Genomic DNA, 27,068 nt, shown 5'->3' on the forward strand with positions numbered 1-27,068 from the left:
AGCTATGCATGTTGAGCCATTAAGCATGCTAGTTATTAACAAAGGTATTTGGAGAATAGTTTGCTCTAAAGAATTTGGCCTACAGAAGCTGGGCCAGGAATATTCCCCTATTATAACCATATAAGTATATAACTTTCAATCATGGTGTTCCTTTTTGACAACAAAATCATTATAGTTTTCTAAATATTGATATTTATAGGGGGTATATACAATGGAGGAACCCTATAGACGCTCTCTTATTATATGCATCTACTTAATATAATTCATTGTTGTAACTTATTGACATTCTTGTTGCCACGTAATAAAGTTTAATTTGTTCATGCCCTATAATGTTGAATAGATATTGTAACTTCAGAGATCCTAGCTCTACGTAATTGCAGGAATTAGTACCAAGATCATAGCCATCTAACTTTTGAATATGTTCATACCCTGTGAATTGAATAGATTTCATAACTTCCATGATCTTAGCTCTACACAAATGCAGGAAAGCGGGCAAAATTATATCCATTTCACTTGCACGTGTATTGCTAAAACTCAGATAGTGTAAGTTATATAACTACATTTACTTAATCTTGAACATAAGACAAGTCAAGGCAAATTAATGTCACAAACTGGCTGTATTTTGAGACGAGAACTGAGCAATATTTTGTAAATTCAGACATCCATTGTAATTCCGATACCTGGCCATTGTCTCTTTGTCCTGCACTGAACTGGTACTCGTCAATTTGTAGAAATATCTGTATCAGTGACAGGCATATAATTTATCTTCCATGTCCAGTAACTCCATTTTTGACCAAAGCTTTCATGTTGATCCAGACAAACCAGGCTTCCAAGTAAGATGTTGCACTTGTGTTACCTCGTCGGATTCTGTATTTCATGGCAAATTTATATTTTCTTCTGCTGCCATATATGCCCAGCCCCAGCTATTATTACTTCAATGAAATAAGAAATGTTAGCTAACCTCCATATGGCCTGTCATAGGCCTGCATTAGTTCTAGAGTTCCCTATTATTTCCTCATTCAGTGGCATATACTTCATCACTAGAAGCTTGTCGAGGCTATAATTTATTAATTTGTTCCCTGCTCTCCAATACCAGCAAATAATAAATTCCTCTATCGAATAAGTGATGGGAGCCTATTCTTAGTTGTGTATATAAATCGTAACACAGTAACATGCTACACTAAGCTTAGATTCAAAGGTGTGTGGTATTCAAAATTTAGCAAGTTTGTCCTCTGCATATGATGCAAGCTTTTGCAGTAAAAATCTACCACGGGTAGCAATGGTAATATTATTAAAAATGTCACCGAGATACATAAGTAAACTCAAAATGAAGTCTAATAAACTAGCTAACCATAAATTAAAAGCGAAAGTTTTAATGTTTGAATAATTTGTATAATGAATTATTAAATTGTCTCCAGCGTGACTTGGAGAAACATATCCTTTATGCATAGCCACTTCACCACAGTTGCCTTATTCCAACTTCTAGGGGACTACAAAGTCTGAACTTTAATCCTAACTCAAATTTTCATTTTTGGCCTCTTCATAATGACAACAATAGTTTTCTGATCTTCTTATTGCTATGCGATTCTAATTCAACCAGTACCTGGACGCACATTCAAAAGACTTGCCATGTGTCTTCATCAAACCATTTTCAGATGACCTTGCACATACTTGCAGAAATTTGGCTTTCATCATCCTGTTCAGACTTCAGATACATCAAGCAGATTGCTAGATTGCCAACTCATTCGTATCTTTTATGTTGCCAAATTCCCCTGCAACCTGCATTAAAAGGCTGAAACTTCAGATTTATAAAGTTTCCAGCAACCTTACAAATTAGAAAATATTCACCTTGAAATTTGAATTCTCCGGTTCATCTGTAATCATAATCTTTTTATCTTGAGATTAAGAGTATTTCACCTTATCCCGCCAAACAATAAACCTTATATGTGCTACTTTTTCACCTGAAACCTTTAAAATCTGTTCTACGTTCTACGATGTATGCAATAATATAAAACCGCATACCTTGCCTTTTATCACAATATGTGCGATCAACAATTGACCAAATGGAAGAATATTTGATGAGATAACAGATGCTTTTAAGGGAAAATATTTTTAACCTGTAAAAACCAAAGGGGTAAATCAATAAATACCAATGTATCAGGTTCTTGTCATTGATGTCGTCCTGATTTCATACAAGGAAAGAAAATGATTTCTCTTCCTTCACAACTCCTAGAGATAGTTGACTGCACATTACATATAAAGATAGTTGATTCCACAATAATAGTAATGACACTACAGATAGTTCACTCCACATTGTCAGAATTGTGCAGTGGTAAAGAGAGTGTCGAAATTACATGGTAAAAAAAGAACTTGCAAGGGAGTTTATTACTTGCCATATTGTTAAAGCTCATGATTCACCCTTGCTTTAGCAACAATCACCCAGTAGAAGGACAATAGTGATATAAGCAATCAATCTGGAAATCATTGTTGACGAAGCTGATCCACTTCAGCTTTAGTAAACATCACTGAAAGGAAAAGGCTGCATCTGCAGTTGCATCAGAGATATAAATATATACACATGTTCCAGCTGAAAAATCAACCTTCATTCCTCCAAAATTTTACTACTCAAGGTAACTAGCTTATGGTCGAGTTAATTGCTCTAGCATATTAGGAGCCATAGATATTTTCATTATATATGACAAAGTTATCCTTTAAAGTAAAAATCTTGCATTTATGTCTGATGACATTCCAGATTCTTTTACTACAACAATTAACCATCAGATTCAAGCACAAGACCATATCATCGTCAACGACAGAATGACATGCATTTTGGAAGGTATAGGATACCTACCCCATCCATCGATACCATACTCCTAAGCTACAAGAAAGTGCATTACATAGACAACTCCATTCTAAGCTACAAAGGTTCACAGACAGTCTCGCAAAAATCTCATAAAGTCATCCCGAATTACATCATCAGCCAGATATTGTCAGAACTCAACCAGGGCCAGATTCGAACACATGCCGGAGAAGAGTAATCACCACAGCCATAATCCTAGTCTGTCTCATTGATGCAATGTATTACTTTCTTGCTCTTAAGCGATCATCACAAAAGCAAAATTTTGTTTTCATCGCAGCATAATACTTCTCGATGCAGTCAAACAGGAGAACCTGCAAAAGACAACTCATGAAGATCACCGAGCATCCACTCCTCACCAGTTTGACCTCCAAGGACTATTGCTCTTGTTCCTCCAACAACACAGGTACTATGTCCCCACGCAAATCTTGGAGGGCGGCCAGGTACATCTAATATCCTCCATGTAGGTTTCTCTTCCTTCAGATCTAGGATATAAACTAGTGAGGTTGAATGAAGACCTGCCACGGAACCACCAAAGATCAGAATCTTGCCACCAGGGAGGCTAACAGCTACATGATCTAGCCTTGGCGGAGGAGCTAATCCTCCTGGATTTCCAGCACCCGGCATTTCACTCCCAGTCACACTTGTCCAACAAGGTTCATCTTCACCCAAATCCATTGTATATACATCACTTGAACGAAACCGCAGGGGGCCACTCTTGGCAAGACCACCAAACATCAAGATTTTCCTGCCCCCATAAACAGAGAGAGTGTGACCAAGTCGAGAAGGTGGGGTCCATGCTGCTGGTATCTCTCTCCAAATTGGCCTCTCAGTAGAAAGGTCTAGCAGAAAAGTGTCACTAAGAAGTACACCAGAATCTGTGCAACCACCAGAAACAATCAATTTGCTCCCATCAAGAATGCAGGAGCTATGCCAAGACCTTGGAAGGGGAGGAGCCAAACCAGAGATCTCACGCCATGTTGGATGCTTGGCATCCAAGTCCAAAACAAAGACATCATTGAGTAATCCCTGTTGTCCACAACCTCCAAAAACAACTAAATTAGATCCATTCATGCAAGAAAGTGTGTGACCCCAACGCCCAGGAGGTGAAGATCCCACTTTAACATGTTGCCACTCAGGATTGTTGCAATTCAAATCTAATACGAACGTATCATCCATTGGCTGCATGTTGACCCCCTCTCCACCAAAAAGAAACACACGGTTCCCAACTGCACATGCACTGAAGTTGCAACGCGATGGTTCAACCGTTCCTCCAACAGTTAATTTCTTCCATGCTGCAGATTCAAGAGTGGTTAGCTCCTTTGCCAGTCTACCCCAGCCTAGTCTTTTATCCCCGGGAACTGCCTCCATCACCCTAATTGTTTCACAGCCCCATTCATTTTGACAGACCATTCTCCAAAGATCTTCAGTTTTTGTTACCTCATAAAGTCGCCTGCTGACGGAACTAACAGATGCAATATCTCTTGGGGTCAAACGTGAAAGAATATTATGAGACAAGACTTCGTCACTCAAGTGCAGTATCCCACAAAGGCCTTTTTGAATATTTCTGCTTTGATCTTGAACTAGAGAATTAGAAGAAAGACTAAAATGAAAACGATCTTGTGCACTAGCAGCTTCCTTCATTGAAGACCTAAGTGGGCCCAGGTCTACATTTGCTTCGCTAAAGAACTGGATCCCAATTATATGTGTTATGGTTTCATCATCTCCATATATAGGAATCAGACGTAATCGATTCATAATTGGGGATCCATCCTTTCTAAAGTTCAGCAATTCACCCTGGAACTCAATCCCTTCTTCAAGACATCTTTTCATCTCTGACACAACTGAAGCGTCCACCAGAGGATGCCTTCTTTTCGCATATGGACCTCTACATTGCAAAAAACGACTGCAGAATTCCCATAGAAAAAATGAAGTTGCTATTGCAAGTCTCAACAGGTATCATTAAGTTAAAAAAAGGACAGTAATATGGTATAAGTATGTGGGATGATGAACCATATTAACAGCATGCCAGATAGAGTTTATTTTGGACTCACAGCTGCAGGATACACCAAAATCACATTGGAGTACTTGCATATCTTCCCATCCCATAATCAAAATTACCAATTAATGAAAGACGCATAATTATCTACTAAGCAGCTCCTTTTATGAGAAAGAAGGTGGTCCTCGATCTTACCACTCTATTCATCATAAGAAAATAAATACTTCGGGAACAGAACAGGGTAACACAGTCTTGTACTATTATCTATGAAAATTAACAGAGAGTTATAGCCCCTTCTTATTTTGCTGACAGTTATCCAACAACATTTCAAATAACACAAAGGACCGGCAGAACGCAAGAAGCAAGGATAGTAATGGGAATATGCAGATCAAACAAATATTGAAAGACGAAGATACAGGTGAGAGCATGCACAAAAACATTTTAATATATATTGGATGTTATTTAAGATGATATCAATTAATAGAACTAAAATTCATGCAAACTGGACCAAATATATTGAATTTATTGATAGGAAACATGAAATTAGACTTTTAAAAGTAAAAGCCTTGACCCCATGTTCGACTCTACCGGATTTCACAGACCATGTTAATTATAAATATTTTATTTCCTCTAATTAACAGCAGAAGAGAGTTGCCTCAGCTTAGGCTTAATTTTTCAAGCAAAGACGGGCTAACGAAAACCCAGGTGCACTCTATCCTAGTAAACCACCACCCAGAGAACTTCATGGAAATAGTAGATAATTTTTTTCCCATCAATGTTTAGTGTTTACCAATCATAATACTCGCTTTTTTGAATACTATTATTGAGGGTATGCTGTTTAAAATCTATGCCTCTGCTGAACTCCCTCCTCTAAGTACAAGGACATGCCACGTAGAGTGCCAAACCGCCCAGTGCTCGGTGTGTGGGGTAGGAGGGGCCGAGTGGCACTCCTGTACTAGAAGCATACGTTTTTCCAAAATTTCGTTTTTGGACCCTAGTCTACTGATCTCTTTAAATAAGATATCGGCCTAAATACAAACCAGGTAAAGTGGAAGCATCTATATAATCTGTCAATATCTAGCATATTAGCATGATACTATGAAAGGTGAACCAAGCACGCACAAATTGGTACATAATAAAGGATGCCTAATAGAGGAAGCTGCGACAGTGAAAACTTCAATGCTAAGGACCTAAATAGGTCTGGTCCATATTATAACAAGAGAGCAGTCTCCTTCATACCCAATCAATTATTCATCGATAGGGTCTAGCTTTCACTCAGCTAAGTGGCCAGATCAAACCCTAAGTTATTTAAGCACTATAACTTACAATTAATAACTATAGCCTCGAACCCCAAACGACATAATTCCAACAAGTTCCCCCACTTATGACCACTAGCTAGTTCTAATGTGTCAACATAAAACTCATATTCATATATTTACGAAAACGCAACAAACTTCAGCATTGTGTACCACTACCTACCTCCCAAAAATCAGTTCCTATCACAGTTAACCGCTACATCACATAAATTACACTTATATCACAATTATATAGCATTTTCATATGTTCCGTCTCGAATCACAAACACGTTACAATCATATTAAGTGAATGCAACAAATTACAATTTCATAAATAAAACAGCAAGAATTAAGAAAGAATAGCTAAGTAACTAACCAATTACGAGCGAGAACATCTTGAGCTGAATAACCAGTGACCATTTCAAACACGGAATTAACATATATAATCGGATTATCCGGCTCCAGAGCATCGGTAACAACAAGGCCACAAGGTGCTGGTTCCAACAAGCTATTGAGTGGAAAGGGGAAGGGCCCACCATCGTTCAACAGAAAGCCCACGTCATCATCAGAATTACTGTCTCGCTCCATCTTCAACCCATCAGATTAGAAGTACAGTCTCAGGGCTTTGAGTCGGAGTATAACAGCAATTAAATTAATATTGTTTATTTATGTTTAAGTGGGTGAAGAAGATGAACAAGGACAAAGAGCATAAAACCCACGTGTGGAATGCTCGCACCGCCTATGGTGTGTATGTACTGCACAAGGAATACTGTGAATGAATTTAGTGAGTATAAATTAAAATTACAGTTGGTGCCAAGTTTATATAGTTTATTAATTTATTTTTTTAAATTTTTTGATTATTATATTATTATTTTTCAATAATTTTAAAATCGAATATAATGTACTTACTGGACTGTATATTTATCTTTAAAATTAATATTATCAAAATAAAATAAATATAAAACAAATTTTAGATATTTATATACATTTCTTTTACTATTATATCTGATAATTTATATAAATTTTTAATTTTGATGGATCAGATTACAAGCGAAGCATCATTGTGCAAAATTACAAATAATGTTCAATAATTATGGATACATAATTTTTCGCCCACATGTAATTTATATTATTTTCAAATACACCTGACTTATTCAAAAATATAATTAATGATCTATTTTGTCATTTTAAGAATGTTATAGCATATGTTTTCGTTTGAGTATATACTTGTGTATTAATAAGATGAGTTTATAACTTGCGTGACCTATAATTTTATTTATTACTCCCTCAGTCCCATTTAATTGTATACGTTTCTTTTCAACTGCTCGACACGCATTTCAATGCTCTTATATAATATAGTTCCGTAACTTATTTTTGAGATTTTCTTTTTCTGAATAAAAATATAACATCCAAACTTTAATTCAAAAAAAGAAAATTTCAAAAATAAATTATACAACTACACTCTACAGGAGCATTAAAGTCCGTGCCGCGTCCCCGTCCCCCAATGTATACAACTCTCAGGGGGACGGAGGGAGTATATATATAGGGGGTTTAAATACAAATCATTAAAATAAAAATTATAATACAAACAAAAAAAATTATATCTACACGACATTTCCCATCCACGGTATGTCATCACGATTCACGCATGTAGGGTCCACTCTCGGCCCCACTCAATTCATCACGGGCCCGTTAGAATCTTGTTAAGGCTACGCACGGGCTCCGGTCATAAGAGCCACCCGGGTCTCATTAGACTCCACCCCCGACCCTACTAGGCCCCACTTAGACCCATCTAGACCTATTCGGGATCCATCCCCGAGATACCTAGGGACCGAGGTGTATATATATATGGTCTTACTCTGATACTTAGTTTTGTTACCGGAGATGAACCCCGAGATCGGTCTATACGGGTCTAAGTGGGGCCTAGTAGAGTCGGGGTGGGGCCAAATTTTGGTTCTTAAAGCTGTCTGGAGCCTGTTTAGGGTCTATGGCGAGCTTTGGCTGGCTGGCGGGCTGGCGGGCGGGCGGGAGGAGGGGGTGAATTGAGTGGGGGCGAGGGGTGAGCCCTAGGTGGGTGATGACATATAGAGGGTGAGTGATGGCATATATATGAGGGGTGGGTGATGTCGTTTAGGTATGATTTTTTTGGTTTGTATATTAGTTTTTATTTTGATGATTTGTATTTGAATAATTGCCTATATATATAGGGGGAGAGGAGGGAGGAAGGGGGTTTAATGATCAAATACGAATTTTAAATACAAATCAAGAAAAATTAGGCATATATGACATCACCCATCGGGATCAACTTCCGACCCACTCAATCAACCTCGGGTCCACCACAACCTCACTAAGGCTCCGAACAAGACTTAGGAGGTTCCAGACAAGCTCAAGAACCAATATTCTACCTCACTCCCTTTTCTCGTTGGGCCACCCTGTCCATCAGGGCCTATATAGGCCTTGCTGAGGCCCACCTGAAGGTCCATTCTCGGAACCCGCAAAACTCTTCATACTCTTAAGAGCGTTGGTTCGCATTTACGTTTGTATTTAGTAGTTTGTACACTATATAAATATATATATATATATATATATATATATATATATATATATATATATATATATATATATATATATAATATAGGAGGAAGATTCTAAGAAAACTCAGCTTATCAAGAAAATCGATAAACCCACCTAATCACCGTTCATCTCATAATCATAATATTTATCAAAATATCAATCAAATCAAATTTATAAAGGATAGTATAGTAATCTTTTACGTACATTTAATGCATTCATGTTAGGTCCAATCAGACGTAGAATGGGGGGTTGAATACGTCGTACCAATTTCTTCGATTTAATTTAATTGCGGATAATCTTTGTTTCAGTCCATGTTAAATCAATCGTAAATAAATAACTCCAGCAAGTCGGGGAATATTCTTGTATTAGAAATAATCCTCGGGTGCTACAAATTCCAACACAAGTGTCGGCTGCAGAGACTACAATCACTCTATTACAAACTCTCGAAAAAAACGATCTTCTAATTTAACTCTCGAGAATGTGTATAGTGTGTGCACTTACAAAGTGTGTAGTTGTTTTCAAATGAAAACATCAACCTCTATTTATAGGCTTTCCAACAACTAACCATGGTTAACGAGTTCGTCCTGGACGACTTGAGTTCGTCCTGGACGAATTCGTTTTACAAAAATAAAACTAACTCAGGTATAAACAAGGAGTGGCGCCACTTTCAGATACATATATATAAACACATATATATATATGTACATGAAAGTTGCGCCCAAATGTATCCATTGTTTACAGGGGGTCAACGGGTCAAACGTTGCGCCTGTATTGAACTCCCAGTGAAATGACTTAGCCATTTATACATGAAGTTGCGCTTTGAGAGATGGGTGGGAGTCGCAACCTTTGACTTGGTCAAAGGTTGCGCTCCACTACTGGTGACTCCACTGTAGACGGTACTTAGAGAAATTCATGCATTGGACTTGTGCTAGATGAGTTTTGGAGTCGCAACCTTTGACTTGGTCAAAAGTTGCGCTCAAGACTTGTCTCACTGTTTCTCCTGTACCATACTTAGAACTTTTCAGCATGCCATCAGTTTTGAACATTTGTAGCGCAAGCTTTGACTTTTCATAGTCAAAGTTTGCGCCAGGTACAGCTGAGTCCCCTTGATGAGTACTTAGACAAATTTCCTTTCAACTCCTATTTTGCACAAGGATTAAATATACATATATATATATAATTAATTGTGTTAAATTAATTACTTGAATTATTTAAATTCAAATAATTCACAATTAATATATATATATATATATATATATATATATATCTAAATAAGTCCTTTGGGCAATATATCCTGGAGCAGCTTGATTAACTTGATCAATTAATTCGTTGATCGAATCCACTGAATACTTTCGTATGTCCTGACGTCCTGTGCACTGGTCTGGTTCACGAACGACTCGAACTGAAATAATTCTTTGAATCCTTTGCTTGATAATCTACTTGATCAGTCATTCCGGGTTAGATGTTGCTTCGATAAATTTGATTATAAATAATCAAATTAAATATACTGGAATCTTCTGGTCTTTGATACTTGATCTTCAGGCAATCTTGATAGCAGACACATTGAACTTTATTCTTCATTGAGGCTTGAACATATTAATGAACTTCTTCCAGTGGACGGATGCTCGTCTCAGATATCTTGATTGACTTTGTCTGTTCGTATCGAATCTCCAACCTGTAGATTCCTGTAATATACTTACGTATTGTTTCCTGTCTTTTGTTGTGTTGAGTTATCGTAATTACATTTACGTTACATTATGCTTTACAATCTCCCCCTATTTGATTGTTAGAGTTCGACAAGCAAATCCTTTAAGAGGATAACTCAACTGACACAATGAAAAAGCATACTATTTTAAACAGGAAATAATACTAAGTACAGTCTGGATTATATCTTACATTTTCCAGAAATCAAAAGTAAATACAAGTAGCCATTGTTCCTCTAGCCTGAACTAATCTCTTCTTGGTTTCTTGGCTCTTGCATTAATCAGCTTTTGCTCTGCTCTTCTCTTTGCAGCTTCTTCCTCCTTCTTCTGAGTGAGCTTGTTTTCAATCTCTTCAATCTTAGCAGTGATGGTACTCAGTGCCACTTGCTCCAGTGTGTTCTCAGGTGGAGGTTGCTCTAGATTCTTCTTCATCTTCTCTAATGTTTGGACATGAACCATTTTCTTCAACTTCTTAAAGGTGACATTCATCTCCATTCCTTCAATTTTCATGATGATTCTTGATGGATGAGCACGAACCCTTGAAGTGTTATGGACAGTCTCTACAGCTTTTCTTATCTCTAGAAGATCAATCAAATCTTTGAGCACACTCTTGTCTTCTTTCACAACTGATAACTTGACAGCAGCAACAGCACGAATGATTCTTTTGGAAGAGAATTTCCCAATTTCTGTCAGTGGTATAGCAGTGACCTCAGAGTCTTTCTTCTTTTTGAATATCACAGAAGTAGGATTGTAAGTGACAACAGGAGCATTTGGATATTCAGGAATTTCAGGGTTGAGTGGAGGCAGTGGATGTGGTGGTTGACGATTGATTGCTGATAAGTCTAAGTCTCTCAGAGCAGCAAAGTTCAGACGATAGGCATATAGCAGTTCTGCAGTTAGTCTTCCCTTGCTAGTCCTTGAGCACTTCTCCCTGACTTGAGCTTCCAGATATTTCAGTATACGAGGATTGTATGTTGACAATGCTTCATCAGTGAGTCCAATACTCTGAATCATACCATCCTTGAAATACTTGATAACTGAAGGCTTGTCATGAATTTCAACTCCAATATCAGATATCCATTCTTCCACCATATCTCTGAATATTTCATTATGCTTTCTGCCGGTTGAGATGATCTTGTTTCTTACCACAAACAGCTCAGTTAAAGAGAGATCTCTGAGAAACTGACTTGACACATGCTTGAGTCCATGGCCTTCTCTCTGTAGCTCAAATGATATGTTTACCATCCATCCTCTTCTGGGAAGAACAGCAACAGACACAGTAGAAATGATATCATTTAACACCTCGTGATAATCATGTAAATCCTTGTAGTTATTCCTGAAGGAGTCAAAGATATCTTTTACTTCGTCATCATCATTGTCTTGAGTGACCTCTGGAAAATCAAACACAGATCTAGCAATGTCCCATTCAGCTCCATCTTTATGTAAGTTGGCAAGTCTCCTTTCCCTTCGAATTCGTCTTTGATTTTCTAACTTCTCCCTTGCTCTCCTTTGCTCAGCATAATCCCTAGAAACATCAGCAATGTCTTGTGGATTTGCAATTTCAAACTCTTCAGGAGGGAAGATGTCATTGTGATATGCAAGTTCATCAGCAAAGACTTCATTGTCTGGGATTTCTCCTTCTTCAAGATCTTCATTCTCAGCACCAACCATCCTTATTACTCTGTCATCCACAAACTCAGGGATGTATTCATCATGACTGTAACTGAATTGATGTTTAAGAGCAGAATCAATCAATTCTTCAGACACCCCTGTGATCACCCTTTTTCCCTTTGCTTTTTCTGCTGCTCTCTCCCCCTCAGTTGAGTAATCCTCTCTGGAAAGTTGAGATGCCAGCAATTTAGCTTCAAGAGCAGCCAACCTTTGTTCCATTGTTGATTTGATTTCCACTAACTCCTCCCGTAGAACAAGATTCTCAGCTTCAAGATGTTGAACTTTGAATTTCAGAGCTTCAAATTCTGTCACAGATACAGTTGGAATAGCAGATTCAATTGTAGGTGGGGCTGTTGGGTTCTCACTTGTTCGTTCTGTAGGTGTTTCTCTCGTTTCACTCAAAGCTAGAACACTCAGTGGGTCAGAGGGTTTCTGTATATCAAGTTCTGTTGGTGTTTCCCTCTCACTCAAAGAAGTTCCAGCAGCCTTAGATGTACCTGCAGAAGAAATCTTCTTAGCCTCTTCTAGAGAGGTCACAGAAGGTGCAATGAAGGTTCGTGAGCCTTCGTCCTCAGTTTCCTCGTCAGATGAATCTGAGTCATTAGAAACAAGTTGCCAACTACTCGAAGGTAGTGAGTCCTTTGATGGATCCTGAGTTGGAATCTCAGGGTGGGTAGACACAGGGCTCGAAGGATGTGATCCTTGAATAGGCGAAGCACCCTGGTTTCCCACAACTGCCTTTGACGGCGAATGACTTTGTGACAAGTCCTCTATAACTGGCACACTTCCTGATATGAAGGGCTCAGAAACAGATTGCCGTTCACCTTCGGGAGGTGAAGAGTCCCTTAAGGGATCTGGGAATGTTCCTCCCAGGGGGGTAGACAAGGATGGAGAATTTGGCAATTCATCCAAGTTTCCCCCAGAAGCCTGTGAAGGCATTTGACCCTGAAGAGGATCAGAAACAACAGTGTCTATCCCTGACATGGACGACAAAGTGTTAGCAACCGTCAATTCTTCAACTGTGTGTGCAACCTCACTGTGCATTGTAATATCATGTGGCTGAGGTGGTGAAGAAATAGACATATCTGCAGTTGTCTCAGGTTCTATTCTCCTTTCCTGACTAAGAGACAGAGCTGCAGTTTCAGAAACAACCTCCTTTTGTGGTGCACTTAAGGCACTTTCTCCCTCTCTCTCAGAAATAATAAGTGGTTGGCTGAGGGGTAGAGTAGTTTCTGCTTCAGGTGTTTGTGAAGTGGTGCCTTGGATATGAATTTGGGGGATTTCAAATTCATTGGCACTTGTGATAGGTGGTGAAAGCTGATTGGAATCCAAAAGATTCTGAACCCAATCAGGTGCACTGAAAGACAAGTTGTCAGAATCAGAAGGGATACCTGACTGCAGCAGTGGATTGTAGGTGTTGGTGAAGAGTTCATCAATATCCATCATCATATCAGTTGAAGGTGCAGCTACAGTGGTTTGAGCAGGGCTATCCACTTCATCTTCAGCATCAGTGGAGTTGTCTTGCAATGAATCCTCTCCTTCAGATTGAGCATTGTCATCTGAGGATGTCTCTGCATCTTCCACTATCACTTCCTTTTCCATTTGAGAAGTTTGAGTCTCAGGGATATTGACTTGATGAGATGTCTCAGTGACTTCTTCAGCTTGTGTTTCAGGGGCCTCCTCTTCCTGAACTACTGGATCAGCAATATTCTGATTATGTGGTGGAGGCAGATTCTGGTTGTTTAAGAATTCTTGCATTGCCTCTGTATGAACCACATCCTCATTGTTGGTATAGTTTTGATGGTTCTCCAGCATAGATATCACTCTTGTAGTCATGAAAGAGCATATGACATTGTCTATATTAGGATAGACAGCTCTTTCAGCAGGAGTCAGCAGTTGGTTCAGCACTATCTGGAAGAACCGAGGATAGAGAAGCACATTCCTGTTCTTCCTTAAGGCGTCCTGAAATGCTCCCATGATTAGATGTCCCAGATTTATTCTTGTATTCTGTGCTATTGCAATCCCAATTTCCTGGTTGAAATTTGTAATCCCATGGAACCCTCCAGTTTTTGGTGCAAATACATGAGAAATGGAATTAAAGAAGAAATTCCATTCTCGAGGCAAATGCTTGACGTACATCTTTCCTGGAAGATCACCATTCTCCCTCTGGCAGTGAATAGCAAAGAAAAAGTTTGTTCTTTCAGCTCTATCTGGAACAGCTTCAAAGTTTGCTGTTGGAAGTTGCAGAGCAGTGTTCAGGGTGTTCTCAGTAATTGACAGTGTTCGTCCCTGAATTTGACAAGTAATACCAAGTATCTGTCCTGCATTCACAACAGAAATAGAAGACAAGAAATCTCGTAGAAGAGATTTGTTAAGATAAACAGATTCGGTCATAGCAAATCTAGCATACGAGAATTCAGACATATATCGAACCCAGCGTCGATAATTTGCTTGCGTAATTAAATTATTATTCTCAACAATTGTGAAATTTGTTTTCGGAATATCAAAATTTGCAGCCATTTTTAATTAGAATTAAAAATGATTATAAATTTCGTTTCACGAATAATAATGAACAAATTTCAACTTATGTCACGAAAATAATTAAATAATAACGCTCCGTAAAACCCTAATTCCAAGAATTTTAGAATTCAATGAAATTCAAGTATGTTGTTCCTCTCGAAATTCTAAGAATTATGGGATCGGCTTCGCAAATTTTCGACACAAGAATCACGTAGAAATCTAGCCTGGAAGTTGAAAAGCTTCGGAAAAACCCTTTCGAAAAACTGTAATGGTTCGTGAAAAGGCTTGTATGTAAAGAAAGCTTTTGTCAAGGGGAATCCAAAACTAGTCTCAGATTGAAAAATGGGCAAGAATCAGTGGTGATATATGGAATTAAAAACCGTCGAGTTCGAGTTTTTTGAATGCAGTAGTGGAGGAGTTTCTTTGCGTGTGTATATGCGTGTGTATTTTGCTGATGAAGAGTGGAAAAACGCCAAGTGAGTATATATATACGCACAGTAGTATTGAGGCGCAAGTTGGTTAAAGACCAACTTGCCCCTCATAGTGTACACAGTACACTACCAAGGCGCAACAAGTGAAATGACAAAACTGCCCCTTATAGGTGCACTGTATGAGCGCAAGTTTGTACTTAGAAAAGAAAACGAGTACACAGACAAGTGTATGTACTGGTGGCGCAACATTTGACTTAGTCAAATGTTGCGCTTGAGTAGACATACAGGAGAATTTCCAAGCTTTTGAAGAGAAAAACTAAGTAGGAGGAATCCTTAGTGCATATATATATCAACTGGGGGCGCAACATTTGACTTAGTCAAATGTTGCGCCATATACCACAACTCAGTTATATATATGAACTTAGAGACTTTGGAGATAACACTCACAAAAATATATCAAATTTGTCAAATATATTTCGATTAAAATCAAAACAATCTAACAATTTGATAAAGGAATATCACAATTAAATTAAATAAAGCTTCACCAAATTTTAAAATTTAGTTAGCAAATATTCAATTAATAATGCTGCAATTATTTTAATTAAGTTTTAATTAATGGACAACTTAACATAATTTGAATTGCGTCAAATCCATTAATCAAATTTAATTAAAATATGAATCAAATAAACACTAATATTCATTAATTGAATATAAGTACTTAAATAATTCAAGAAAATTAATTCTAAATATCTACCATTTAGCAATTAATCACATAATCACATAAAGTCATGCAGATCATATAAATCATGGCAAATAATTAAAACTAATTATCAGAGAAATATGTAAAATACTGGATGCACTTTTGTAAATTCACAAGTCCTGAAAATATGAACATTTTAAAACTTGTGAACTCACGAACAAATTGCAGTTATTTCTTGTCTAATTAATTAGACATATTTAACATCCCAAGTTCACCAACCAGTCTAGAGAAAGTGGATTCGTCTAGTGGTTTAGTGAAGATGTCTGCAATTTGTTGATCAGTAGGTACAAAGTGTAACTCTACTGTTCCATTCATGACATGCTCGCGAAGGAAATGATACCTGATATCAATATGCTTTGTCCTGGAGTGTTGAACAAGATTGTTGGCAATGGCAATGGCACTCGTGTTATCACACAGAATCGGAATTTTATCCAACATGAGTCCATAATCTTGTAGTTGATTCCTCATCCACAAGATTTGAGCACAGCAACTTCCAGCAGCTATGTATTCAGCTTCTGCTGTAGACGTAGACACGGAGTGTTGCTTCTTGCTATACCATGACACCAACCTTCGTCCAAGAAACTGACAGCTTCCGGAAGTACTTTTCCTATCAATCTTACATCCTGCAAAGTCAGAATCTGTATAGCCAATCAGATTAAAACCTGTATCTTTAGGGTACCAAATCCCTAGATTGGGGGTTCCCTTAAGATACCTAAAAATACGCTTAACAGCTATAAGATGTGACTCTTTAGGATCAGCCTGGAATCTAGCACATAAACAAGTTGCGAACATGATATCTGGTCTACTAGCAGTTAAGTATAAGAGAGAGCCAATCATACCTCGATACTTCGTGATGTCAACTGACTTACCAACTTTGTCCTGATCAAGTTTGACAGCAGTTGGCATAGGAGTTTTGGCAGGAGATGCTTCTTCCATTCCATATTTCTTCAGAAGATCCTTGATGTATTTGGATTGGCAGATAAAAATACCATCAGGCTTCTGAATGACTTGAAGTCCTAGGAAGAAGGACAATTCTCCCATCATGCTCATCTCATACTTGCTCTGCATTAACTTAGCAAATCTCTCGCACAAAAGATCATTAGTAGAACCAAATATAATGTCATCGACATATACTTGTACAAGAATTATATCATCCTTATGCTTTTTATGGAAAAGAGTTTTATCGATGATACCTCTGGTGAAACCATTTTCAAGTAAGAACTTGGAAAGAGTGTCATACCAGGTTCGAGGGGCTTGCTTCAGGCCATAGAGTGCTTTGAAGAGAAAGTATACGAAGTCTTCAAATTCTTTGTCTTCAAACCCAGGGGGTTGTTCAACATAGACTTCCTCTTCCAGATCACCATTCAGGAATGCACTTTTCACATCCATTTGATATACTTTGAAGTTGGAGTGTGCAGCAAATGCTAAGAACATCCTGATTGCTTCAAGCCTAGCAACTGGAGCATAGGTTTCATCATAATCAATTCCTTCTTCTTGTGAATAACCCTTTGCAACCAGTCTTGCCTTATTCCTCGTAACAATACCATCTTCATCCAGTTTGTTTCTAAAAACCCATCTAGTGCCAACTATAGATTTTCCTTTAGGTCTTGGCACCAGCTTCCAAACTTTCTGCCTTTCGAATTGATTGAGTTCTTCCTGCATTGCAGATACCCAATCTGGATCACTTAGAGCCTCTTCAACTTTCTTTGGTTCTATATGAGACAAGAATCCAGCAAAGTTGCATTCATTCTGAGTTGCTCTTCTAGTCTGCACTCCTGTGTCTGGATCACCAATGATTTGTTCAACAGGATGGTCTCTACTCCATACCCTTTGTCTTGGCAGATTCAATCTTGATGATTCACCAAAATCATAGTTGTGTTGAGTGTGATGACTAGTGGATCCACTTTGACTTACTCCCCCTGAGCTGATGTAGATTCTATTTAATGATCCTCCACTTTGACCACTGTGACCATGATGATCATTTGTATTGTTACCAATACTTCCTCCAGATGGTTCAGGATCAGCATTTCCTTCATTTGTATTAGGTTCCCTTATATCAGCTTCAGGTTGATCTTCTCCTAAATAGATGTCTTCTAAATTCTCAAACTCCAGAGAATCAGATTCATTTTCCTTTTGGAGACTTGGGAGTTTGGTATCATCAAATCTTACATTGATGCTTTCAATCAGCTTATCGTCATTGATCAGATAAACCCTGTAGGCCTTAGACTCCAAAGAATAACCCAGAAATATGCCTTCTTCAGCTTTGGCATCAAACTTTCCCAAATGCTCTTCTTTTAACACAAAGCATTTTGCACCAAACACATGAAAGTAACTCAGTGATGGTTTTCTGTTGGCCATTACTTCATAAGGAGTCTTATCCAAATCCTTGTTAAACAGGGTACGATTTTGAGTGTAGCAAGCAGTGCTTACAGCTTCAGCCCAGAAATAGATTGGAAGTCTTGATTGACTAATCATAGTCCTTGCTGCTTCAATCAAGGTTCTGTTCTTCCTTTCTACGACACCATTTTGCTGTGGAGTCCTTGGAGCTGAATACTGACGGGAGATGCCCTTATCAGTACAGAAGTCATTAAGAACAGCATTACGAAATTCTGTTCCATTATCTGATCTGATTTCCCTTACTGGCAGATTTGCTTCTTTTTCAATCTTCTTGATATGATCAATGATGACGAATGCTGCTTCATCCTTTGAATGTAAGAATAATACCCATGTGTATTTTGAGTAGTCATCAACGATCACAAGAGCATATCTTTTCCTTGATATAGAAGGAATGTTGACTGGTCCAAACAGATCCATATGAATCAGTTGAAGGGGTGAACCAATATCAGTCATGCCTTTGCTCCTGTGTGATGCTTTCTTTGACTTCCCTTTTTCACATGCATCACAGAGTCCTTCTTGACAGAATTCTTTCTGTGGCAATCCTCTCACAAGTTCCCTTTTGACTAAAGAGTTCATAGTCTTAAAGTTCAAGTGTGAGAGCTTCCGATGCCATAACCAACTATCATCAGCAGAGGCCTTGGTGTAGAAACACTTGACCTCCCCCTTACTTGCTGAGTCTATGTCGGCTATAAACAAACTTGATTTTCTTACACCACGGAGTGTAAGATCCTTGTTCTTCCGGTTCTGGATTAAGCAAACTTCCTTCTGAAAGATTACGTCGTATCCTTTGTCACAGAACTGACTGATACTCAGTAAGTTGTGCTTGAGTCCTTCTACCAGAGAGATATCTTCAATGATGACATTTCCAACTTTCAGCTTACCATATCCCGTTGTAAATCCTTTGCTGTCATCTCCAAAGATTACAATTGGGCCGGTTCTCATCACCACATCTGTGAGCAGGGACTTTTCTCCAGTCATGTGTCTTGAACAACCACTATCAAGAACCCACACAACTTTACCTTTCCTTCCTGTGCCCTGCATTCACAAATGGATTAAACTTTCTTTGGTACCCAGACATTCTTGGGTCCAGGTGGTTTAGTAGAAACAGGATTATCAACAGAAACTGGTTTAGCATGTGCTTGTTCAGGGGTGACTGGACTCTTCTCCTTTTTAGTCTTAGCAGAAGTGCTTTTAGACTTGGAGTTGGGAGTTTCCTTCTTCTTAGAAGGACTAGCAGTCTTTGCCTCAGGGGCAACCGAAGGTGCAGGCATATTCATATTCATTGCAGATGGTGCAGAAAAAGATGCATTCAACATGGTAAAGCATGCAGACATCATATTCATAGCACATAGCATGCAACCTACTCTACCACATGGCAAATGAACAGCATTCATGTTAAAAGTATTAGGCATGCTAGAAACAGAATTATCTACCTTAATCATTTTACATGCATGAGTAAGATGATTAGTAGAGTTGCAGTTATTACAAACCTTTCTAGCATTAGAATTCCTAGAGTTGGTGTTCTTAGGATCTAACTTGCCATTTCTGTTGTTCTTCTTCTTGTTGGAACTAGTACTTCCTAATCCAGTTTTATCTGAGTCATCTCTGACTTGGGAATTAGAAGGTACATCTTGTGATTCCTGTTTTACTTGAGGCTTAACAACTTCCTCATTTTTCAACTCTTCCTTGATGACAAGGTCTTCTTCTATCAGAGGTTCTGTTTGTGCCTTTCTAAAGATAGGGGTCTTGGTGTTCTTCAGAATTTTAGGTATATTTGTTCCTTCAGGAGCATTCTCAGTTCCTGCTGAAACAAATATGCCTTCATTCTCTTTTCTCTTCTTTCTTTTAGCACTTTCTAAAGAACTATAGTCAAGGCCAATAGCAACCTTCTTATCAACCCTTTGACTATCCAAGATCTCTTTCTGTAGAAAAGCAGAATTCTGATAGGCCCTAAGCTTAGTTTCTAGGTCAGCAATCTGAGACCTAAGGGACTCCTCAATTTCTGCACTACACTTCTCCTTATTCTCTAGATATTCAATTCTATCTTTAAGGTTAATGTTCATGAGTTTCTCTAAAGCTAATTCATCTACTCTTTCTTCAAGTTTAGCTATCTTTAGAGAGAGACTACAGTTATCTGATTCTGAAGCTAATAAACTAGTGTGCAAGTTATACATCTCTTGACCTAGTTCATTTATAGTCTTTTTATAATCAGCAGTAGTCATGTCATCAACAGAAATTTCAGGAGATACCTGAGATGGAGATTCCTCGACAGTGTCAGCCATTAATGCAAATGCATAATTGCTCTGGACAGGTTCATCATCAGAATCTGTGTCATCCCAGCTTTTTCCCTCAGCAATGTAAGCCCTTCCTTTGTGCTTGGCCACCATTGCTTCCAACTTAGCTTTTAGCTTCTCATTCTCTTTCTTCAGATCCTCATAAGAATTCTTCTTATCATATGAGTTGCTTCTTTCTCTGACAGGAGCCGCTTTGGGTTTCCTGCACTCTGTTGCAAAGTGCCCTAAGTCATTGCAGTTGTAGCATCTGACCTTGCTCTTGTCATACATGTTTGGTTTGTGACTGCCAGTATTCTTTGACCCTGACCCTGAGTATCCTCCTTTACCCTGAAACTTGTTCCCTGAAGCTTTCTTGTACCGGGGGTTTTTCCTGAACTTGATATGCTTGAACCTTGCAGCCATATAAGCCATTGACTTATCTTCCAGCTGCTCCAGCTCTTCTTGAGTGTAGAACTCATCCTCCGGTTCATCAGAAACTTCATCAACTTCAGCTTCTACAATCTCAGTAATGGTAGAAGGATAGTCAGCTTTGATGGATGAACAATCACTCTGAGCAACAGTGTGATCATTGATACCATATTCAACTAATTGTTGATAACCAAAGTATGGTTGATCAGCAATAAGTGCAGTGGTCTTCTGTAAGGCCATACTCTTGGATTCTGTTGATCCACCACCATATATGATCTTTCTTTGTTCAAGTTCCATCTCAAACGTCTTCAGTTTTCCAAACAGCTTTTCCAAAGTCATAGTTCTGAAGTCGCTTCTTTCCCGGATGGTCTCTGTCTTTACAACTAGATGGGGTGGCATCACAAATGAGAACTTTCTGTTAATCTCTTTCTGTGGATAAGTCTTTCCATGTAGGGTAAGTTCATTCAACAACAGCATGAACCTTTCATAGATTTGAGAAATGTTCTCTCCAGGTATTGCCTGAAATGCTTCATATCTGGCAATTAGCATATCGTATCTGTTTTCCCTGACTTCTTCAGATCCCTCCATCAATGCCTCTCTATAGTGTCCCACATCTGCTTTGAAGTTTTCAGACTTAGTATCAGATGTGTCATAGTCTTGGTCATTGATTCAACAATTATAAGTTGCAGATTATGGTCATGTGCAATATACTCCTTATCAGTTTCAGTGTATTCGCTTTTCTCTTTGGGAACAGACTTTTGTGGAATACGAACTGAAAGTGTTTGTCCTAAATCCAATCATGTATGATGAGTTAGGAAATACTTTCTTGTATTCGTATTTGATTTCATTAATATTAATAAAAGACTTGTTTTGATTTTATTATGGGATTTATCTATTTAAAGTGTTTTAAATAAGATGTTCCATAGTTTGGAGTAAAGCTTCTAGAATTATAATGAGATTATAATAGTGAGATCTAGAAGATGATAACTCTGGACTTAAACAGTTCCTGATCATAGGATAACTAATCGGAAGTTAGTAAATCCGCAAAGATTGGTACATACTGTGCTTGCTCCCTTAAGGAGGATGTCTGTTCTCATAGGCATTTGTGTGGTGACACTATAGCCAGTATGTAGGTGCTTATTGGGGAATAAGTTCACTGAACATGACTCGATAAGTTGAATAACTAATGGAGATTACTCACGTGTCAATAGTTACTGAGTGATAGTTGTACAAGTGTCCTAAGACTTGAGATCGTTAAAGTTATCTTATATATAAAGAACTGTGCTTTGGTTTAGTCCTTAGTCTCAAGGACAACCATTAGGACTATTCTGGGCATAGGGATTTATGTATAGAGATAGTTAACGTCAATAGAGGATCTACCCCTTCCAGTATAGGAAGAGAATATCCTATGTTATTCTTTCTATGCAAGTTCTGGAATCTCTGGCCAGAGTATATGAAATTAGAAAGGAGTTTCTAATTTGCATTAATATGAACTTCGCATTAAGAACAAGAAATCATATGATTAAATTTGATAGGCTTGACACGAGATCCATGCCTTGTATTTAATCGGGATATTGTAAGGGTAGAAGGAATTAATTGTACGGTAACTAGTCACTGACAGGTTCTTGTTATTCTAAGCAGAGAATTCATATTATCCGGATAGTCGCGATATGTTGAGAAGCATCACTCACGATGTAGAATAAATATAATTAATCAGTTAATTATATTTAGTGAATTTTGGAATTCATATAAATAATTAATAAAAGGTTTATTATTATTTATTTCTACTACCGGCATAATATTGAACCTACAGGGTCACACCATAAAAAGATTAATTTATTGATGAAGGGATTTTTTGAGAGAGCAGGTTATTTTCTAAGGAGTTTAGAAAATAATAATAATTAAAATAGTTTTAATTATTATTTAAACATTTTATAAGATAAAGTGTGGGATTTATATATATTAATATATATTGATATAATAATTGTGTAAAACCTAGGAGAGCCCTATATAAAGAAAGAGATGAGAAGGCTTTAGACAACTGGGGTTTTGTGAAAACCTAGTAGCCTCCCTCACCTTCTTCATCTCTCTCTCTCTCTCAAAAGTAGAAGGGCTCCATCTTTATAAAAGCTTCATCGAAGGATTAATCTTGGTGGATACCGGTAGAGTGCTTCACGCATTGAGAAGCAACTGCTAGGACCTCTCTTTGTCTTCCTTGGATCGCTTTTAAAGGTTAGAATTCGATTCTAAAACTATTTCATAAATCGTATGTGTAATTTATGTGTCTTTCTATATGCGCGATTCATGATTTACGGATTGAAAATTGTTATATCATGCTTCCGCTCTTCCGTAAATTCCTTCACGAACACCATTTTCAACAGATTCAGGAATAATCTTCATAGGCAAAAACGGACCATTTTCCAGAATCCCAATGTACATGGGATTAGCAACTCTGATGTACAGCAACATCTTCATCTTCCAGTTGTTGTAGTCATCCTTGTCAAATGGAGGTACTTTGATTCCTAACTTGTGTGTCGACATTGTTATCAGATAAAATTACGATTGTACGGACAGCTAGCTTTTCAGATTGGTTACGGATCTCAGATCTGTATATCGATCAGCTAAGCTCTGATACCAATTGTTAGGTCCAATCAGACGTAGAAGGGGGGGTTGAATACGTCGTACCAATTTCTTCGATTTAATTTAATTGCGGATAATCTTTGTTTCAGTCCATGTTAAATCAATCGTAAATAAATAACTCCAGCAAGTCGGGGAATATTCTTGTATTAGAAATAATCCTCGGGTGCTACAAATTCCAACACAAGTGTCGGCTGCAGAGACTACAATCACTCTATTACAAACTCTCGAAAAAAACGATCTTCTAATTTAACTCTCGAGAATGTGTATAGTGTGTGCACTTACAAAGTGTGTAGTTGTTTTCAAATGAAAACATCAACCTCTATTTATAGGCTTTCCAACAACTAACCATGGTTAACGAGTTCGTCCTGGACGACTTGAGTTCGTCCTGGACGAATTCGTTTTACAAAAATAAAACTAACTCAGGTATAAACAAGGAGTGGCGCCACTTTCAGATACATATATATAAACACATATATATATGTACATGAAAGTTGCGCCCAAATGTATCCATTGTTTACAGGGGTCAACGGGTCAAACGTTGCGCCTGTATTGATCTCCCAGTGAAATGACTTAGCCATTTATACATGAAGTTGCGCTTTGAGAGATGGGTGGGAGTCGCAACCTTTGACTTGGTCAAAGGTTGCGCTCCACTACTGGTGACTCCACTGTAGACGGTACTTAGAGAAATTCATGCATTGGACTTGTGCTAGATGAGTTTTGGAGTCGCAACCTTTGACTTGGTCAAAAGTTGCGCTCAAGACTTGTCTCACTGTTTCTCCTGTACCATACTTAGAACTTTTCAGCATGCCATCAGTTTTGAACATTTGTAGCGCAAGCTTTGACTTTTCATAGTCAAAGTTTGCGCCAGGCACAGCTGAGTCCCCTTGATGAGTACTTAGACAAATTTCCTTTCAACTCCTATTTTGCACAAGGATTAAATATACATATATATATATATATATATAATTAATTGTGTTAAATTAATTACTTGAATTATTTAAATTCAAATAATTCACAATTAATATATATATATATATATATATATATATATATATATATATATATATATATATATCTAAATAAGTCCTTTGGGCAATATATCCTGGAGCAGCTTGATTAACTTGATCAATTAATTCGTTGATCGAATCCACTGAATACTTTCGTATGTCCTGACGTCCTGTGCACTGGTCTGGTTCACGAACGACTCGAACTGAAATAATTCTTTGAATCCTTTGCTTGATAATCTACTTGATCAGTCATTCCGGGTTAGATGTTGCTTCGATAAATTTGATTATAAATAATCAAATTAAATATACTGGAATCTTCTGGTCTTTGATACTTGATCTTCAGGCAATCTTGATAGCAGACACATTGAACTTTATTCTTCACTGAGGCTTGAACATATTAATGAACTTCTTCCAGTGGACGGATGCTCGTCTCAGATATCTTGATTGACTTTGTCTGTTCGTATCGAATCTCCAACCTGTAGATTCCTGTAATATACTTACGTATTGTTTCCTGTCTTTTGTTGTGTTGAGTTATCGTAATTACATTTACGTTACATTATGCTTTACAATTCAATAAATACATGCATTTAATGCATTCAATCAGTACATTTCCTTTTTCAAAAAGATTTGTCTAAGATTTGCTTCAATATTCACGCATAATCCATACTTCAACCATCAAACTCCCATATACGGATTAAATTATTAAAATATAAATATTAATTAACTGACATAAATAATAAGATATGCAACTAATTATTTTCCTTTTTTATATTGTTTATATCTCATTAATAGTCAGAGCATTTAGTATATATTAAATTTGAATTTCAAATTTTAAAGATTCACCGTGAGAAATAGAAAAGATTTAATAATATAATATCTTAGAGAATCTTTAAGATTTAAAAATAATAAAATATCTTAGAGAATCTTTAAAATTTTATTATTTAAGATCTTATTCTAAAGTACATTTAGATTATAAGATATTTTCATATGTTAGGAATCAATAATTTTTGATGATAACATAAACATTTTGTAACATGTCTTACTTAGAATCTTTATCAAATTTCAGTTGTAATTGTTATATTTCTTATCTTTGGGAATTATCAACGGATGGGTAGAATAGGATGGCTAATTGTAAATATCCAATGCCATGTAATTTTATCTAAGTGAAGGATATTCAACTGATGAGATGTAACTATTCAACTGATGAAGACTGGATGATGTTTCAACTGATGAAAATCAAGCATTCAACTGAAGACAAAGTGTTCAACTGATGATGCTGAGGAATTCAACTGATGAGACTGGAACAGCATTCAACTGATGGAGTCTGTAATTCATTCAACTGATGAGCCGGGCATTCAACTGATAAAGTAAAGAGCAGTTGAAAGCAACCAGAACTTTCAACTGATGAAGCAAAGAGCAGTTGAAAGTGACTAGAGCTTAAGTCTGACAAATCACATGGATCGAATTACACTAAAATAGACATGGAAGCCTAATTAGGAAAATAAAGAAGAAGCAGAAACATACTTATCTCATGCAGTGCAACCTGGATCAAATCAAGATGATGGTCAAAGATGAAGACATCTCAGAAAGCATGCATAAGACAAAGTTGTGCAGCATTGTTTTTAGATTAGAGTGCACTTTGTAATCTAGCTAAAAACTTTGTAAAACTTGGAGTATATAACCAAGTTAGTAGCATCAGTTGAACTTGTTCAATTTACTTGAGAGAAAAATCTGAGAGTTAGAACTTGTTTGAGTGATGAACCAGCAGCTGTGCGAATTGTAAACAATCCACAGATTCTTCTATATAAAATCTCACGGGTGGATCATTCAATCCACCCGTATTTTTAATACTTGGTGTTTTTCTGTTTACTGTGTTCTTAGTGTATTATTCTTGAATCTTTTAAATTTGTAAAAGATTGTATTCAACCCCCCCTTCTACAATCTTTCTTATAGTTGGTGTAAAATAACATCATATGTGTAAGAAACTACTCAACAGAATCGGATCAAATATTTTCTCATTCACTATAGGAGAGGTATTTTAGTTTTATTAATATAACATATATGATAAATGTCATTTAAATGTAATTGGATTCCTTTAAGTGTTTATATTCAAAGTAATAAAATATAACCAGATTCCATTAAGTGTTTTGATGCATATTTTAAAAGAATCTTGCATGACACAAATATTTATTATTAAAAATAATAAAAATATCTTAGAGAATCTTTAAAATTTTATTATTTAAGATCTTATTCCAAGAGCATTTAGATAAGATATTTTCATAGGTACTGTCATGTGTGGGAAATTACTCAACGGAATCCGATCAAATATTTTCTCATTAACTATAGGATGGGTATTTCAGTTTTATTAATATAACATATATGATAAATGTCATTTAAATGTAATTGGATTTCTTCAAGTGTTTGTATTCAAAGTAATAAAATATAACCAGATTCCATTAAGTGTTTTGATGCATATTTTTAAAAGAATCTTGCATATTAAAAATAATAGAAT

At 37.1% G+C, this 27,068-nt stretch overlaps 1 protein-coding gene across 1 annotated transcript; it reads right to left on the minus strand.

The window, feature by feature from the left end:
- Nucleotides 1–2,704: 2,704 nt before the first annotated feature.
- On the minus strand, nucleotides 2,705–6,904 carry LOC108223165 (adagio protein 1). The gene is made up of 2 exons (XM_017397283.2): nucleotides 6,528–6,904; nucleotides 2,705–4,763 (listed from the first exon to the last, which is right to left on the minus strand). Exons 1-2 carry the CDS (start codon nucleotides 6,737–6,739, stop codon nucleotides 3,158–3,160), a joined length of 1,818 nt encoding a protein of 605 aa, XP_017252772.1. The 5' UTR covers nucleotides 6,740–6,904; the 3' UTR covers nucleotides 2,705–3,157.
- Nucleotides 6,905–27,068: the final 20,164 nt, after the last annotated feature.

This window comes from Daucus carota, chromosome 5 (genome assembly GCF_001625215.2).
Source record: "Daucus carota subsp. sativus chromosome 5, DH1 v3.0, whole genome shotgun sequence".
Classification (NCBI taxonomy): domain Eukaryota; kingdom Viridiplantae; phylum Streptophyta; class Magnoliopsida; order Apiales; family Apiaceae; genus Daucus; species Daucus carota.

Excerpts from the sequence above, each read along its gene's own strand:
- LOC108223165 (XM_017397283.2), bottom strand. The coding sequence starts at position 6,739 with ATGGAGCGAGACAGTAATTCTGATGATGACGTGGGCTTTCTGTTGAAC. Across the intron at positions 4,764-6,527 it reads GATGTTCTCGCTCGTAATTG|TCGTTTTTTGCAATGTAGAG; the intron begins GTTAGTTACTTA and ends GGAATTCTGCAG.